The sequence below is a fragment of the Cryptomeria japonica genome, chromosome 5 (assembly GCF_030272615.1).
Source record: "Cryptomeria japonica chromosome 5, Sugi_1.0, whole genome shotgun sequence".
NCBI lineage: Eukaryota > Viridiplantae > Streptophyta > Pinopsida > Cupressales > Cupressaceae > Cryptomeria > Cryptomeria japonica.
Window position 1 is genome coordinate 231,778,341 of NC_081409.1, and position 19,452 is coordinate 231,797,792.

At 36.9% G+C, this 19,452-nt stretch overlaps 1 protein-coding gene across 4 annotated transcripts in view; it reads right to left on the reverse strand.

Annotated features, from left to right (window-relative positions):
- Positions 1-19,452, reverse strand: part of LOC131029091 (eIF-2-alpha kinase GCN2) — a 336,054-nt gene that overhangs the window by 192,307 nt on the left and 124,295 nt on the right. For all 4 annotated transcript variants that reach the window (XM_057959493.2, XM_057959495.2, XM_057959494.2 and 1 more), the window contains exons 12-13: positions 6,241-6,295; positions 803-975 (exon numbers count right to left, since the gene is read on the reverse strand). In XM_057959493.2, coding sequence (XP_057815476.2) covers positions 803-975; positions 6,241-6,295 — 228 coding nt within the window. The remainder of the gene's footprint in view (positions 1-802; positions 976-6,240; positions 6,296-19,452) is intronic.

Sequence of the window (19,452 nt, forward strand, 5' to 3'; positions counted from 1 at the left end):
GTTTCAATAAATGATGAAGTGGTGTGATTGTAGATGTCATCTCTTGAAACAATCTTAGAATTTTAGTTGAAATTAGTTCAATCTGTTTATATGCATTTGCTTTTTAAATCAAACCCTTGCAAAACTCAAAAAAATCACGAAGTTACAAAAAATAAAAACGAATACAATAGCAGCATCAGTCGTTAGAGCCCATGGGGTTCTTACAAAAACGCACAAATTAAGGTAGCAGAATAATAGAATTCAATCAAAAAGTACTAACAGAGGTAATGATATAAATTTATCTCAATCAAAAATATGTTTCAATTAACATCAAACTTTTTTGAAAATTAATTAATAAATAGAGCCTCTAAACGCTAACGAACGAAAACTTACCAAGATATTCAGTTCTCTTCTTTGTGACCCAGTAAAAAGAATAACTTCCTAATTTAAATTGTCACTGTATTTATTAATTTTTAGACACACATTTCAGCTACATAACACAAGCAAGAAATGATACAGCTCTCAGATGTTCTTGTATCTTTTGAGCTAATTGCATTTGCAATCTTAGAAGTGATTCAAATTTTCTTGACACATATCCTCGCGATCAAAAATATTCGAGTTATCATTTGGAATCACGGCAGTTTAAATAGATCACTAATATCACATCATTTCCCACAGGTCATGAATAATCAGCTCTAGAAAAATATTTTCCTTCACGTATATATTTGCAAATACTTCCCAAGAAAGAAGTCACCTGTAATAACACAAAGGTTGACATATTTCATGCAGAGAAATAGTATTAAACATAAAGAAATAAGAATACCTAGGACAGTACTCCATTTGGATGTACAAATATGTTAGTTGTGCTCTATCCTGAGGATCAGACGGAAGATCTGACAAGTGTTCTTCACTGATATAATTTTCTGAACTGTCCAAATCTTCTGACCCACCAGGAAGCACACCAACAGAGCCACCTACACCAGTCTCAAACCAAGCCTGAAAGCATTCCATAAATCAGCAAATAATAGCTCAATCAATAAACAAACATTGTGATTCAAATCGCTCTTAAAATTTCATCAGTTCAAAATGCTCAAAATCAATGCTATCCCATTCCATGAGATATAATTTAGAAGTCCATAGCATGTCCATTTGTGTTATGTTTAATAATTCTTCAAAAGATATTCATCATGACCTTGCAATATGATGTCTCAGGTTGCAAAGCATTTAGATATTCATAATTTGTATTTACAAGTCTATTACGTTGATGTCTACATTTATTTATATATGTAAATGTATATGCATACAACCTTCCAAAATTACACATATAGATCCATCTCACTACATACATACATGTAGCATTCATAAACACAAAAACTAAATTAACAGCATTGCAACAAGATTTGACCACATATCAAGTATTTTCACCTAACTTCAAATGTACACTCTATTAGGGTTTCAGTTTGGTCAAGCCACCTGGCAGCAGCTGCTGAACTGCAAGATTGGTCTGATTCCCTGCCAATTTATAATAAAATGTCGGACGATTCAAACTGTACAAGAGACAAAACACCACATATAACGCTACATTTTACAGTCCACAATTATTTAAAATTCCTGCAATACAAACAAAATGACACATTTGGAATACAAATTTTACGACTCCATTAGACATTCTTCAACAAATTAAAACAACTGCATTATTTCCTAGATCACCTCAAACCAAGATTATTTGACGTTAATGATTTTCCTTTGAAAACCTTAAATTAGACTCGATCATGTTCAGACAAAGAACTTTTACAAGCAATTTAAAGCACTTGTATAAGCCTTACATATTTTAACTTGTTGACTCAAAACTATAAAATTGTAGTGATCAAAATTTGAGGACAACACTAGCCAAAACACTTTGCGACTACTTTCCACCTCTCATAGGACTCCAATTTGCCCTTCACATGGGGTCTTCAGAAATCTGCACCAACACACTGAGTACAAAAAACTTTCATCTTTCCCTATAGGTGCTTCCAAACATTATCCTTCAATATAGGGTTTTGGAAACTAGCAACAACAAAACTCAAGAATAAACACTCTCCAAAATGCTGGCCCAACTTGGGTCTTATGCAATGGAGAAGAGTGTAAATTATCAAGTGCTCTACAAGCTAAAGGAAATCCATAATGACAACAAAATCAGCAGCTTATACAAAGATTCACTTGCCATAAGATTGTCTATACCTCCTTCTATGACCCACATAGCAGACAAACTGTCCTACTTCCTCAAAAGAATATCTAGGTTGGAGTGTGCATCAGATGCTCACAAAAATACAGTTGGACATCCCACTGAAACCAACTTAAGCAACTTTGCAGCAATATCTTAAAAACACAAAAATGAAGTACTTTGTTTTGTCAGAAAAATAGTGAACCTTGTTCAGCTTTTCACTACTAATAAGTTGCTCATACCTTAGCTTCACACTCGGACTAGGTTCCTCCATACTCCTTACTTTTCTTGCAGCATTGGAGTTAGTTCCTTTTTCATTCTAATACTTGAAACACATATTAGCCTGAGCAAAAGAATGAAATGAGAGAAATATGTCGATCTCAAGGAAAGATGGCAACGTTATATTATTGAAGAATGTCTAATGATCGATAAGAATTACATAGGCCATAATGATGCCAGTTAAAAACAAAAGATGCTAACAAACAAGTGTAATAGGAGCTACGTATTACATTATTACATAGGATTGTAATCTGTGACTAAAATCCTCCTAGGATTAAACTGTTAGCTTGCAGCTACAATCAATGGAAACTTCCCACCCAGACTTGAAGTAAGGTTTCTTACCACTATAATCTTGTGTTAAAGATGAGAAATCCTCTTTGGACTGCTACCTCGTTGTGGGTTCTTATTCCAATGGGCTTCCTTCCACTTGGCAATCTCCTCTTCCTTTCTTTTGGGTCAGACTCCCTTCTTGCATTATTTGGATGAAGTTGTGGATGAATGTTCCAAATATCTTTTGCTCAGCCCTTAGGACAATTCCTCCTTGGAGTTTCTGGTTCCCTATTGGTGTTGTTTCTCTTCCTCCAAAAAATAGTCAATCTATGGTTACACAAACTACAAAAAGTATATGTATGTGCTACCCAACAATTCTCAGCTATATGCTCTCTCTTTTTGCAACAACAAACAACATTTGCACACCTTGTTGTCTTTGGACTCCTTGGGGTGCCCCTTGGCATATTCTTGCCCTTTTTGCTATGGAGATTCTCTTCACAACCCCCTTCTTCTTGGAGCTAATGTCCTCTTCTCTTTGGAGTCACTTTCTTGGTTTTCTTGAGTTATCTTCTCCTCCTTGGCAACCTGTACATCAACTACTGATGGCAAACATCTTTAGTTTGAACAAAAGAAATGGTTCGTATTATTTGGATGGCTGATTCCAACACATGGTGTCTTAAACTCACTTCCTTTGCAAGCTTCTCTCAAGGCAGCACATTTGGAACATTCCCCAACCTCATGGACACCACAAGAAACTCCCAAACCTGTATGCTGAGGTCTATTAATAACCTCAATAGAACTAACCATGCCTTGCCCATCATTTTCAAGCCCTTGTCCAGCAAACCCCATTTTTGTTAATATACTTGAACCAAATCCCTTGGTGTGACTCTCAAAACTACCAAAGCATCCTTGGCGGCAAGAAAGAGAACTTGATGAAGTCTCAACCAAAGATGAAAAACTCTTAGTTGGCAATAACTCTTTTGGCCCAAAATTGTTGGAAACTCGGGACTCGGCCAAAAATCGGGAAAAAATCGGCAAAAAACTCGGCAAATTTATCGAACATTTGAAAATATACAATTCTTAAAATATTCTTGAAAAACACACATATAGACTGGATTTGTAGAACATATTACTGATTTTCATCATATATAAATCAAGGTTTGAGTTAAATACATATCATATACCAAAAAATAAGTGAAACCTCTAAATAAATTTGAGTTCAATACATATTATAGAGAATTTGCATTCCTTGAATGTCCTTTTTGTAGAATTAAAGTTCTCTACTTGACATCTTCCATAAAATAAATTCTTTGTTCAATAGCTGGCATTGGCATGTGCACACAAAGTCTTTCAATTTTTCAGTTCATCTCATACACATTGATGAATGAATAAATCAATTTTCAGGTCATCTCATACACAAAGTTATTTGAGTTTTTCTCCCGATCGTTTGTGGCTTTTTTCAATAAATTGCCCCAATTTTTTCAAAAAATTGCCTAGGAGTTTTTTGCAGATTAAATCATGGCCATAAATGACTCGCGATTAATTGGGAGTAAAATTATTTTTTGCAGATTTTATCATCTATGGTCTCAACTATGCATATGTCTAGCTAAATTTGTGCATCACACATGGAGGTTCTTCCTTTCATCTCAACACCTTAAACATTACCATGCAACTTGGCCAACATCTTTGTTTTCCTAGCAACTCTCCTTGCAATACTCCCAATGTGGCCAAAACTTAATCTCCATCACTCTCCAGAAACACTTGCAATACTTCTTTCTCAATTTCCAGCTAACTCAACTTTTTCCTCAACCTTATTTCTACATTTGGAGTACCTAATTTTCTCCCTCTAACTCTTCTACCTTTCTCTTCTTTCCTTTTCCCATGGCTGTCCTCTACAAGCCAAAAAAATTACACTGAGAAAATTCGAAAAACAAACTGCATAGGATCATTAGAAAAACTCAATCACAAGGATATAACCTTGCTGAAACTCCTTCCCCTTAGTCAAAAGCAAGGAGCCCACTCTAATACCACTTAATCCATACACTAGGGTGGCTATGCCACACTCCAACACATCAACAATTTTATTAATTGAGCAGTACTCTACCAGTTATCTCAAGATGAATAGAAACAGAATATGCATGTCGAACCTAAAGAAATACTTAGAATACTAACCAAATACAAAAAAATAACAATCATATGCATACAATTGCAACACAAGATACATCTAGACAAACCCTCTAATGGAAATAAAACTCTAATAAGAGTAGCCTTCTGCTCCTCATGCCATTAATCCACAAATGTACAGATGTTACATTACATAATGCCTCTATGGGTCTTGTAGAGAAATTTTAATCACACTCCTTTGTGTTTTCTGCAAGGAAATCTTTTCATTCCAATGTTGTTTGGATGGTCCATTTTCCTCTAATGGATCTCCACCTTGCCACGAAGCTCCTTATTCATGAATTTAGGTGGAACTTTCTTTCCTTTAGCAAGACTTTTCAAGTGATCTTGTTGAGTCGGAATCTTGCTTTCCTACCGAAAGTCCATCATCAGATCCAACAATGCGGAAAAGACTTTCTCTCTAGCAATAAAGTACATGTCAACCTTGCTCTTCTTTGTCTTATCTGTTCTTTCCATCAGCAAAAGATTTTGTGCTTTTCTACCATACTGTCATTTTTGTTTATTCTCAACCATTGAACTCAACACATCTTACAGCCCGAGGCCCTCCAAAGTCTGTGTTGTATATAGTTGGGCCTACCCTCAATATTCTCTAGTGAGAAGTTGTGAGATCCTTTTAACATCAACATGTTTCCAATTCTGTTAAGTTCTTGCAATTGTCCCAGTCAGCAAAGACAAATTGAGAATAGTTTCTCCCAAATCACATCCAACACAGGCTTTAACAGCCCCAATAGCCTATCATTGCACCAGCTTCCTCTTGTGACTCCATGGACATGAAAGATCTATTGCCTATCAGATATTATAGGCTCTAGCAGCTAGCCTATAGTTAGCAGTTACCAGCTAGCTATTGTATCCACCATCCAGCTTCACATGATGATGCGATTTTGTAATCCATATGTATTGAAGAATCAAATTTAATAGAAACCACTTTTTTAGACAAGTAAAATGCCAGACAGCCAATGGAAACAGCAAAGACACTGCTAATAGTTATCAGTTAGCAGCTAGCTGTTGTATCCACTATCCCATTTCGCATGATGATGCAGTTTTGTAATCCATATGTATTCAAGGGCCAAATTTAATAGTATACACTTCCTTGTGGTTTTTTGAACTCATTTGATACATTTTGTAATTGAATTTTGCCAAAAAAAAAAAGTGTTTTATAAGAAATTTAAAAAATTGCACTTGCCAAGTACTCTCCAAGTCTAAGAACTATGAATAGTATCATAGAGTTCGACCTTATAAGTATGTACAACAAAACAGAGAAAGCTGATTGAAACAATGAGAGTAGAGTAAAGTAAACACTACTAAAAATAAACCTAAAAACGGACCTGGTAGTAACGAACAACATGTTGATGCTGCAGTCGTGAGAGTGTGGCAACCTCCCTGTAAACATGAGAAGATTATTACAGATAAAGCTTGAGTTATAAATAAACAGTATGCCTGCTAATTTAAGAGCATAAATTACAAGAAACAACTAATTTTGTTGACTCTCTGAAACCATATCAAAAGAATCCACAAGTGTTAACATATTTTATTAGTAATGATTGATTATAAATATTAAACCAAATAATCATGTTCTATAGAATAATAACCCCTGAATGCCAAATATAATTATATTCAATGCATGAAAGATGCAATTGCATTTTAATAAATAAACTAAGGCACACATTTGAATTGTTACACCAAAGTTCTGGTATGACATAAAATACAAAACAGGAGAACAAATAGAGACTGGGTTGACTTATGATAAAGGAAAGAAGGTTTGATCAACAAAATTGATGAGCAAATAAGCCAGCTTAGTTGCCTCCAATAATGTGATGTGAACTCTACACTAGTGTGTCTAGCCATGATAGGGTACATTGCAGGATTTATTTAATTGTACATAAAAGATAGCTGCAAAGCCTTGAGAATCAATCACGTACAAGAAGGGTCTTGGATAATTAATTGCATAAAAGCTAGCTTACCGGGTTCGCCCCTAGACACCCCTAGTACTGGTCCGGTCCGGTCTGGGTCCTTGGTTCGACCGGGGTTCGAATTTCTCAGAGGGGGTTCGACCTGGCTCGAACCCGGGCGGACCAAGATCGAACTCGGGCGGTCCTATGTCGAACCCAGGCGGCTGAGCGGCCCAAAAAGCAATATATTATGCAAAATTTAATTTTCTTTTGGAATCCGCCAGGTACAAAGTGAATTTTATACCCTAAAAGTGACTTCTAAAACATAATCTTGGCTCATTTCTCCTCATTTCTGTTGCAAACAAAAGTTTTTTGACAGGAGGTTGAAGAAAGGGTGAACAAAGTTTGGCTTCCAAGATCAAATAGGAGGAGTTGAAGACTGATTTTTGAAGCTTCAACAAGTGTTGCAGCATCATTTCCATACATTTGCAAGCTCCCATTGGCTACAAGAGGTAGGTTTTTTAACATTTTTTTCCAACTATTTTTGTTTCAAAATTGTAACATGAAACATTAATTGTTTTTCATTATTTTGTTTTTGTTTTTTAATATGTTTATGTTATTTCTTGCCATAGGAACTAGAATGGCATCTACCTCTTCCTCCATTGGCAATGAACAAACAATTTCAAAACAAAGAAATGATCCAAACTCTTCCTTATGGAAGTATGTTGACAATATAAAACCACTTCCAGGAGGTGGGGGATTCCGTTGGAGATGCCAACGATGTGGTATTGAACGTAATAGTTCATATTATCGGGTGGTAGGCCATTTGTGTGGAATAAAAGGAAAAGGCATCAAAAAATGCCCTGGAAAAGATGGTAAACCTATACCAAATGAGACAGTGATGAAATATATTAGGGAGCATGAGGAGGCAAAAGAGAGAGAAGCCCGTAGATTGAATCAAACCGCACCAAAGAAAACAAGGAGAATGCAAGCCCCATCTAATCCCGATGTTGTAGTAGAAGACCACCCCTTCTTTTCCACAAATGAATCTGAAAGTGAACCACCCTTGGCACGCAAAAGAACAAAGGCGCCTTTAGAAACCGCATTTCAAAATGAGAGTAGAGACATTGCTGACCAAGATGTAGTAAGGTGCATTTATGCAAATGGGTTGGCTTTCAATGTTGTTCGCTCCCCATATTGGAAGCAAATGATGAAAAGTGTTAATGAAGCTCCAAGAGGGTATAAGGGCCCGGGTTATGATAAGGTACGTGGAATATTATTGGAGAGAGAGGTGAAGAGAGTTGAAGATGCATTGAAACCCATAGGGATTCATGGGCTAAGACAGGTGTAACAATTGTTTCAAATGGGTGGAAAGATGCTAAAAATCATCGCTTGATCAATGTCATAGCAGTGTCCCTGAAGGGGCAGTGTTTTTGAAAGTTGTGGATTGTGAGGGCCAAGTAAAAGATGACCAATTTATTGTAGAAATTCTCATCTCCGCCATCGAGTCAATGGGACCCCGCAATGTTGTCCAAGTCATAACGGGCAATGCAAAAAATTGTAGAGTTGTTGGTTTGTTGGTTGAGGAATGCTATGATCACATTTTTTGGACACTTTGTGCGGTCCATTCACTCAATATTATGCTACAAAGGATTGGGACTAAAATAAAATGGATCAGAGATGTGTATGTAAAGGCTGATGTCACAACCCTCCTTTATCTCCTTTGGATTTAAATACAAACTCTATTATATTTCTTTTGGATAAACTATTGAATGAATATTATAAAGGAATAAAAATAATAAATCACACACACACATGGAGAATATACTTTTTTTTTTCTTAATTGTTTATTTAAATTTCCTCACCCAAATAATGGCACATGTTGTAGGAAGAATAAGAAGCTTCTAGAGGCTTCTCCACCACCTTGCATGTAACTCCTCCCACTGAGTCTAATCAATTTGCATGAAGGGCAAATTGGGAGAGAATCTCTATTTTTTTAATTAAAAATTAGGTAGTGGAATTTGGAGATTTTTCTTATAAAAGATGTACAAGTTTTCAAAAAAGGGAGTTGGTTATTCCATAAAGAAATTCTTCAAGTAAATTTCTCTTTTGTAGTCATATTTCATTTTTGAGAATAGCTAAGATTTTGCTTTGGAGGTCTTCTTTCAAGTTTGAAGGATCAAAGGAGATTCATAGGGGATTCTACACCATTTTCAAGCATCCAGGTTCTTTCAATTTAGTTTTTATTTTATTTTTATGCATCTTATCCTTGCTGCAAATTAGATTAGATTAATTTGTTTAAGAAATTAGATCCATTAGTTTCAAATTTTTGATAAGAATTAGATTCATTTGTTTAAGAAATTAGATCAATCTTGGTTTAATATATTGCTGAAATTAGTTGAAATCTATTTTTGTAGTGGATTAGTTCGAAGAACTAAATATCGTCTTTCAATTCCTTGCTGTAGATTGGATATTTGTTAGTTTGAAGAATTAAAATATTGTCTTTCAATTTCTTGTTGTAGATTGGATATTTGTTAGTTTGAAGAATTAAAATATTGTCTTTCAATTTCTTTCTGTAGATTGGATATTTGTTAGTTGAAGAATTAAAATATTGTCTTTCAATTCCTTGCTGTGAATAAAATCTTGTTTTTTTTTCTCTCTTACCATGAATGAATCAAATCTTCCTGTAGGAATAAATTTATCTCTGTAAATTTTAGATTGAAAATCAGATTAAGGAAATACAATTATGAGCTTGCATTTACCAGCATAATCATCTATCTTTCATGGCTGGAAACGATTTATTTTCTCTGGATTGTTTACCTCTGTGAATAACTCTCTGTGAGGAAGAAAAATATAAGTTTATCTCTGTAAGTTCTAGATTGGGAATCAGATTTTAAAAAAATAAAAAAATAAAAAAAATACACTTATGAGCTTGCATTTACCAGCATAATCATCTACCTTTCATGGCTGGAAACGATTTATTTACTCTGGATTATTTATCTCTGGGAATAACTCTCTATGAGGAAGCAAAATATAAGTTATCTCTGTATAAACATCTGGCTTTCAATCATTTGTACTCTGCTGGGATCGAATTATTCTCCCTGGATTGTTTTATCTCTCTGGGTTATTCACTCCTGTGAATGAACCCTTATTATTACTTTAATATTTTATTTTTTTATCCTTATTGTTTAAAATCTACTCTCTGTCTATTTAAATTAATCTGGAAAACCATATATATATATATATATATATATATATATATATATATATATATACCGAGTTGATTAAACTATCGCATGAGAAATAATGCAAAGTAAATTAACATTGCAACGCAGTACGTAGAAGGTACCGTGAATGGTTGCATGGGATATCGGCCGCAGGCGGAGTTAATAACTCTGCAGGGGGAGTGGTACCGTTACGGTACCCTCCACTAACCTGCGGTCACTGCTACGGCAGTGGCCGCAGGGTAGTGGAGGGGACTGTGGGGTCCCCCTCCCACTAATTGCTATGGGCGCGCAATACCATATTCGCGCGGGTAGACTATCACATTTATATTTCAAATTCCTTTTTTTTATTATGGAATTTATTTGTTAATACTTGGTAATAAAGTTTTAGTTGTTAATAATTGATAAATTTTAGATTAATTTTTAATAGTTATTAATAAATTTTGGTTAATTGGTAATAATTATTAATAACTTATTAATAATTATTATTAATGTAATTGGTAATAATTATTATTAATGTTAAAATTAGCAAAGTAAATTTGGGAAAATTTAATAATTAATAGGGATTATCGTATGGTAGATTATTGTGAAAGAATGGGATCTCTCAATCCATTGAGGATCTAATTGATTCTTGGGCGATAAATTTAAACTTACTTAAATCTCCAAGTCTTATTAATATGATTGATCCAAAATCGCCAAAAGTATAAACTAATTGCCAGTAACTCTATATTTAATTATTCTTACAATAAAAGTAAACACTTCTTCATTTTGTATGCAATGACACTATTTTACCTTGCTTTTATTTCGCATTCATTATCTACATGCAATTGCTCGTAAGTTCACAATTATCATTACCATGCCAATACATGTATTAATTCGTTTAATTGTAGAATAATGATATTTCTCTTTTCAAATAGTATTTAAAGTTTAAATTGTGTACATTCATTTCATAATTATATTTCAAGCATGATGTTTCATAAGCTCTTAGTTCAGAAACTAAACAAAGGAAGTGGGAAAACCAAAACTAGCAGCGTTCGGTATATACGGTGCCTCTGGGTCACGCTTACGGGTAATGCCGTCGTGTTGAACTACTGCACTTAATGCCTAATAAAGCTGCATTAACGACATCTGTGGCATCGTCCCTATAAATCGTCGGGGAGTAATAAGGGACACTTGGAAGTTAAAATCCAAGGGGCGGGTAATCCCCCTTGGATCGATAATTTAATAAGATAACTTTTAAATGATTTTCACATCCGTTGAGATAAACCATAGTAAACCCCTTTTTAGGGATGGTCAAGTTAAATGCTCGCATAGAATTGATTTCTTTTTTATCTTGAAGGGATATTGGTGATTTGCAATTGGGTCAAGGGTGACGCTCATGATAAGAATTAGGATCTAGTTATTTTTAGGCCACAAGCAGTAGGCCACCTTGAGCCTTCGCTTAAGCGCTACCATCGTGGGTAGCAACCGCTGAGAAACTGTCTGGGACACTGACCCTAGAAAGGGTTGCGTACCCACAAATCAGTTTACATCAAACCATAGAATAGAAAATAGAACTACATACTTTACGCCTTGATCCCGTGCCGAAGCAGGTATGTAGGCAGTCTTGGGACAGAGTTGTCCCTCATACTCAGGCGTTCGTGGGTGGGGTCTAGGCTTGGTTGAGTAAGAATCCTAATTGAAAGATAAGATAATTAAATTGAAAAAGAAATTCAGTGCATACTCGGAAGGAATCCCGTATGGATTCGCTTGACTTCCCAAGGCTTTAAGCCAAATTCCGAGGCAGAATTCAAGCTTGTATTATTTTAATTACTCCTAAGGACGCCGACCTCGGTGCACTCTTGTTAGAAGAGTGTAGTACTTAGTGAGTGGCTCAGGACCCGAATGGTCCCGATGAGTCTAAGTCTCTGGCCAGAGCATCTCCTATCCCGTTTGGATAGATGCCTACCTCGTATGGGTAGAGATGCCTATCCCGTATTGGATAGATGGACTCTTATGTCCCGTATGGACAATTGCCTAACCCGTATGGTTAGATGCTCATCCCGGATGGATGAATGCCTAATCCTAAATGGATGGATGCCCAGAGTATGCAATTGAATAAAATATAATGATTACATTAAACAAAAAAAAAGAATACTCAATTTTGTTGATTCATTTATGGTGGGTTATTACAGTTGAGGACATCCAGATGTTCATCACAAACCACCACCAGTCTCAAGGGATTTTGTTGGTTGAAAATTTTGTACACTTGGGGAAATATACAAAATTGTGGTTTCAACCACAACGTGTGAGTAAAACTCTCCTAATTAAGGGAAGGCTCCCCCTATCTAACTAAAACTTTGAAAATAAAATAGGATGGGACAACAATCTTTCTTCTTCCTTCAAGAAAGACAATATCCTTTTCTCTTCACAGAAAAGGATAGCGATTTGATATAAACATCAGTAACCACTTTCAAAATGAAATGAGAGAAAGGAAATGAAGTTTCCTGAAAGCGCAAAGACTTCCGTCACTTCCTTCGGGACGGGACAGCAATATCAAGCTCAAACACTTGATTATGTGAAGTCCTATCTACCCTTTTCTAAAGTAATGTTATAAAGAACAAATTATAACAGCTCAAAGACTGAAACATCTTACTCTTTTCTACTTAAAAGAATGGGAAGTAGTATAAGCTCAAAGACTTATAGCTATTTCTCACAAAATCTACTCCTAAATTCTCCTAAGAACAAGTGAAAGCACAAAGACTTACAGCTTCTCTCAACAAAATATTTATTTTAATCTATATTAACCTCAACTACGTGCAACACAAAGACTACAAATCAGATGTGATTAAGCTCTTTAAGAAACACTTGCAAGAAAGATAATATAGAACACAAACTCAAGTATGTAGCACAAAGACTCAAAGCTTGAGCAATTTCCTTCTATTCCTTTCAATTCTTGAATTCACACATGAAAGCTCAAAGACTTCTTTGCTGTAAATTTGGAAGAGTTTTTGCTTGCTTTCCAAAAGATAAAGATTACAATAGACCCCTCAAGTATTTATAGAAGAGGATCCTTGAGAAAAAGGTGGGAGGATCCTAACTAACTCAAGAGATTATCTCAACCACCAAGACTTAATAAATAACTAACTAAGACTTCAATAACTAACTAAGACTTATTCCAACTACAGTCCTAATTGGACATAACTTGTAGTTGCCTTACAATTACAAAAGTGTAAGTAATGTGTTAACTTTATTTTTACAAAAAATACTTTTACATGTAACTTGTCAAAACAAAATTACAACTAAAGATTACAAAAGTGGGAAAATACAACTAAGTGTTGAAAAACACTTAAGTTGCAGCACGTGAAGACATGAATCCTTTAAACTTTTGGATGCTCATTTGTAGTTCCTCGGGATTCGGTTTTGTTGATGTGTTTTCATGCACATGCGAACGCAGAATAAAATACCTAAAAGGTACCTTATCCTCTCTTGAACAAAGTTCCCGACTGCTGAAGATCTCACCGAAGGATCAGTCGAGGCAACTCCAAGGTTCTGCTTTGTAGGATCTCTACTCGTGGATAAGCTCTTCGCGGTATGATGTGATTTTGCTGGAATCACAAGGGGACTTACACTCGATGACCTAAACGTCTAATTTGTTGGAATCACAAATCCTATTCACTAACTGGAAGACAAACAAATGGCAAAAGATGCAGGGTTCAGGAAGTCTACTCTACTATCTAGGATGCGAGAAGATGGATGAATGACTAGGTGGAGTCCTACTGGGTTGGGTCTCACCATCAGGTTGAACAATTCAACACCAACTCAGTGCGATCTTCTAAGGGATGCTTCCAATACGTTCAAATCGTACACCATCTGACAATGATCACCATTGAAGATAATGCATGAACAATAGACGTGTAACGACTTAAGATTAAGCTCATTTTATGCCAGTTGACCACGCAGGGTGCACTTACCATCAGTAAGAGGCTAGTGGTATGGACTAGACAGATTCCACACAGGTGCATTCAACAATTTTCTTCACTCAATCTAATCATCTATCATCAAAAATGAAGATTCAACAAGACACCATGCACGTTGCAAAGAAACAACATATTCCACCATATCTTCAATGAAAAGAAGTCTTTACAATTAAGGCAACAATGTCTTGCCTTCTCTTCTTAATCTACTCCAATTGCTATTCTACTATTCTGGCTTCTATTACTAACTATTAACTATTAGCTATTATTGACTAACTATTTTTCTTTACAAATGAGGAGCCAGGGCTTATATAGCGCCCTCAATACAATTCAATGGCTCATATCAATTTGAGATCAATGGCCGAGATTTTACAATGAAAACCCTAATTAGGGTTAGTTACAACAAACTTAATTCTGACCAATGAAATAATTGCATTATTTGGACACATGTCTTCTCTGGAATATTCGACCAATGGATAGCCGGGGTAGGTACATTGAAGTTAGTGCCATCTTTAATGAGTCAGGTACATTGAATCTGGACATGATGAAGTGGACCAACCCAACTGGAGGAGTGATGACTGGGATGCCACCTTGTCTTTCCTTCAAATGTTGGACTGGAAGAGGTCGTCCTTGATGAGGCTGGGCTGGAGAAGGTCATCCTTGTCCTGGCCTGGTCTTCTTTCATCTACCAAAACAAACCAAAAGATGATTAAGGACACATAATAAATTCATTTCAACATAGCATTTTCAACTTAAATCATCAACAAAAAGATATTAACATGAAACTTGCCCAAGATTTTCTCCTGGAACAGACCCTATAAGAATTTCGCCCTGGACCCTTTGGAAGGGTCAGGAGCGAAACTCCAACTTTAGCTCAAAATTCACATTTTTGAAGATCAAACATCTTTCCAAGGCATTCCAAATAGCTTTTCTCACCCTAGTCCAGGCCTGACTTAGCACAAAATTTGGAGAAAAGGATGGTTTTAGTGTTTTTCGCTCTGGACCCTTTGGAAGGGTCAGGAGCGAATTTCTTGTTTGTAGCTCATTTTTTCATCATTTCAACTTCAATCCACCTCACAAGGCAAGGAAACACTTTTCTTCTCTCATCCAACCCAAGTTTATCTTGATTTTGCAAGGCAAAATAGGTGATTGAAGGATTTTCGCCCTGGACCCTTCGGAAGGGTCAGAAGCGAATTTCCTCTTCTGGCCTAAAATCATTACTTCTGGAGACAACCATCGACTTAAGGGCAATCACAAGGGCATCTTTTACCTTGGTCTAGGCATAGCTTAGCATAGATTTAAAAGGAATAGGTAGATTTTAGGATTTTCGCTCTGGACCCTTTGGAAGGGTCAGGAGCGAAAATCTTGTTTTAGGGCTATTTCACCATCCTTTCAACTTCAAATCACCTCCAAGACTTAGAACACCTTGCCTTACTCCTCTCCAAGACATAAAAACCAAAATCTTGACTTGATTTGCAAGGAAAAAGGGTGATCTTAAGAATTTCGCTCTGGACCCTTTGGAAGGGTCAAGAGCGAAATTTTCATTGGGCTTCAAAATTTGCATTCTTGGCAACCAAAATCCACTCTAAGGCAATCCAAATGCCTTCTCACACCCTTGTCCAAGCTTGGCTTGGCTCAAAATTTGGAAAAAAATGATTTTAAGGATTTTCGCTCTAGACCCTTTGCAAGGGTCAGGAGAGAAATTCTTATTTTGGCTCAATTCCTTCAAACTTGATAATTATTGACCATTCAAGGACATGCCTAAGGATTTCTTTAATCATGATCCACACTAGATTTGGCATGAAACTAAGGGAAAAGATAGGTTTTACACAATTTCGCCCTGGACCCTTTGGAAGGGTCAGGAGCGATTTTCCTTTTCTAGCCCAAAATCATCATTTTTTCAATCCCAATCTTCTTTGCAAGGTGAAATTTCATCTCCTTTCGCCTTAGGAACAAATTTTTAAGCTCAAGCAAGGTTAAAAATATATGCTTGTAAGGAATTTCGCTCTGGACCCTTTGGAAGGGTCAGGAGCGAAATTTCCTTCCTTGGCCAAAACACTCATTTCTTAACTCCTTCAAACGTCCTTAAGGGTTTGAATATGCCCATTCTCTCTTTCAACATGCCCTAGACATCAAAACTTGGCCAAATAAGGAAAGAAATGAGGTATAGGAGAATTTTCGCTCTGGACCCTTTAGAAGGGTCAGGAGCGAAAAGCTCATTCTTGACTTGATCCTTCATCTTTTCAACTCCAATCTTCTCTGGAAGGTAACAAATCATCATTCTTCACCCAGGAGACAAGGTTTGTGGTCTAAGCAAGGTCAAAAAAAAAATAGGCTTGCAAGGAATTTCGCTCTGGACCCTTTGGAAGGGTCAGGAGCGAAATTCACCTTCTTGGCTAGAATCCTTCATTTTTTCAAAGCTTTCAAACATTTCCAATGTCCAAACATGTCTAATCTTCCCTTCAAAATGCCTTGCAAATCAAAATTTGGTCAAATAAGGCAAAAAATGAGTCTTAGGTTGATTTTCGCTTTGGACCCTTTGGAAGGGTCAGGAGCGAAAATCTCATTCCAAGCTAGATTGCTCACTTTTCAAACTTCAAACCACCTCATAAGGCAAAATTAGATCATCTTCCATATTAGGAACAAGGTTTCTAGTCCATCCAGGGTAACAAACAAGGTTCATGATGAATTTCGCTCTGGACCCTTTGGAAGGGTCAGGAGCGAAATTCCTATTCTTGGCTAAAATCTTCATCTCATCCACCTTTACTCACCTCCTAAGGTCAAAACATGTCAAAAATCCCCCAAACATGCCTAAGGAACTATGAAATTGGTCTTGACAAGTGATAAATTGAGGTGCATAAGGATTTTCACTGTGGACCCTTTGGAAGGGTCAGGAGCGAAATTCCTAATCTTGGCCAAAATCCTTCACATTTCTACGTTCCATCACCTCAAAAGGCAGAGACATGTTATTTCCTTCCCAAATTCGCCCATGGAACAAGGTTGGTATCCAGAACAAGGGAGCAAATGAGGCTTATGAAGAATTTCGCTTTGAACCCTTCCGAAGGGTCAGGAGCGAAATTCCTATTTTTGGACAAGATCCTCACTTTTCAAAACACTTCTCAAGGCAAGAACACATCAAGACTCACACACAATGCCTAATAAACCAACGCCCATCCAAAACAAGGAAGGAAAATGAGGGTTATAAGGATTTTCGCTTTGGACCCTTTGGAAGGGTCAGGAGCGAAATTCCTCTCCCAGGCTAGAATCCATCATCCCAAGGTCTAAAATCTCCTCTCCAAGGCAAAGTTGCATCAAACCTTCTCAATTATGCCTCAAAAGTCTACAAACTTGGTCAAGCTAAGGAGAAAAATAGAGGAAATATGAATTTCGCTCTGGACCCTTTGGAAGGGTCAGGAGCAAAATTCACCTTAGGCCATGATCCTGACTTCATTTTTTCACATTTCTTCATTCAAACAAGTGCTTTTGCCTTCATTCAAGCCTAGGAATGCATTAGTTCTAGGTTTTGGTCAAAGTAGAATGTCTTACGGAGAATTTCGCTCTGGACCCTTTGGAAGGGTCAGGAGCGAAATTTGCTTTGGACCCTTTGGAAGGGTCAGGAGCAAAATTTGACATTTTGAACTCTCTGTCAAGATCATTTTATGGAATATAACATTTAAGTATCAGAAGGAAATGTCACTTATACTTTAAGTTATATTCCATATATACTTTCAGGATGTTTGAGAGTGGTTTCGGACCTCCAAGAGTTATATTGCAAAATCTAGTTTTTGGAGGATTCTTCAGTTTTCCAGACTTAGTCAAATTTCAGGATCAGGACATTCTAGACTTAGCCAAATTTCAGGATCAGGGCATTCCAAACTTAGCCAAATTTCAGGGCATTTGAAGATCAGGATGACATTCCAGACTTCATCACTCACCAACTCGACCTAACTCAGACCTTCAAGAATGATACCCACTCACAAAGCAAGACACAATTAGCAACAAGAGCAAAACCAAGCCCTAAGGAAGACTGTCAAAGAAACCCTAACCTGGAGCACCTGCTGACTCCCCTGGCTCAAGCAAAGCCTACCATCCTATTGATCCCCTGGCGACACTCAAAATGCAAAGGCTAACAGACAAACCCTAAACACCTAGAAAGCAAACCCCAGAAAGCAAAAAAAGTAAGGGTCCCCATTTGCAATGGGGCGATGTGTGAATACGTCACAACAGGTTCATGGGTGTTCTTGGCAACAACCATGGTCTTCACAATAGTGTCATGACACCGGAGGAGCGCAGAGTTGTTTTTATCCAGGATAGACTGGATTTCATGCAAAAAGGCTTGGTGTTTCATCAATATCTGAATTGAAGCGGCCGAGAACTGTTCGCTCCATTCATTATGAATCCTCATCTGTAAATCAACAAGAACTTCTTCTTCTGGAAACAGCTCTCCATCCTAACTTAATATGTTGCAAGAGGCCCTTTCACAATGTGAGACAATATCTCGGAAAACTTCACCCCAGAATCTCTTTGCATCACCGATCTCCTCAATGAGGTATTTAAGAACAAAGGCCTTGTTTTCCAGGAGCTCTTCAAATTCCAAGTACATGACCCTGGAAGAGATGATGGCATGCTCCTGTAAAACACTCAGCTGTTGTTGGGGCATGGTACGCCAAATTGTCAAACTCTCTTCAACACTTTCCAGATTCTTTTTCAAAGTATCATAAGTCTGATCTAGTTTTTCCTCAATGGTTTCCAACTTAGACATTATCTGAAAAATGTCTTTTATCACCTGTGCACATAGATCATGAAGCTGATCAACCCAGGAATCCAATGCTTGTACCGGAAGAACCTATGGAGTTACTCCCTTCAGCAGCAGGTTTTGTGATTTTATGAACGGCTGCCATAAGTTGTCGGTTTTCCTCCTCTAGCTTGTCCTTCTTTGCTAGAAGTTCATCACACCTTTGTACCAACGAAGCTCCAGAAAACTGAGCATCATGTTTAAAGACCTCATGCGTTTGTTTGCCCAACTCTATCCTTGTAACCTTATAATCAGCAGCTGACATTTCTTCAAATGGCTTATCTGCAATAGGTTCTACAATTTCAGCTACCTTCATCTTGTTGCTGTCAACAGTTACTCTAGATATAGTCTTGGACTTCTTAGCAACCTTGGATTTGGACTGTTTTACTTGCTGATAATCAAAGGCATCAGGTGAGATTTCTTGCTTCTTCCTTTTTGGAGTAAAAGAGCTAAGCCATGGGGGTAAAGTCATCAACTCCCCTTCAGTAGCAGCTATAGGCAAAGGAGAAGTAGTTTTTGTTTGAATCACTGTGGTCATCCTGGGAGGAATATTTGTTTGGACAGCGACCATGGTTTGCTCAGTTACCAATGGGCATGTAGATTGCCTCATAAACTCTTCGAAATCAGAAGTGGAAGTATCAATTTCTAACAACTGGATGCAAGTAGGAATATC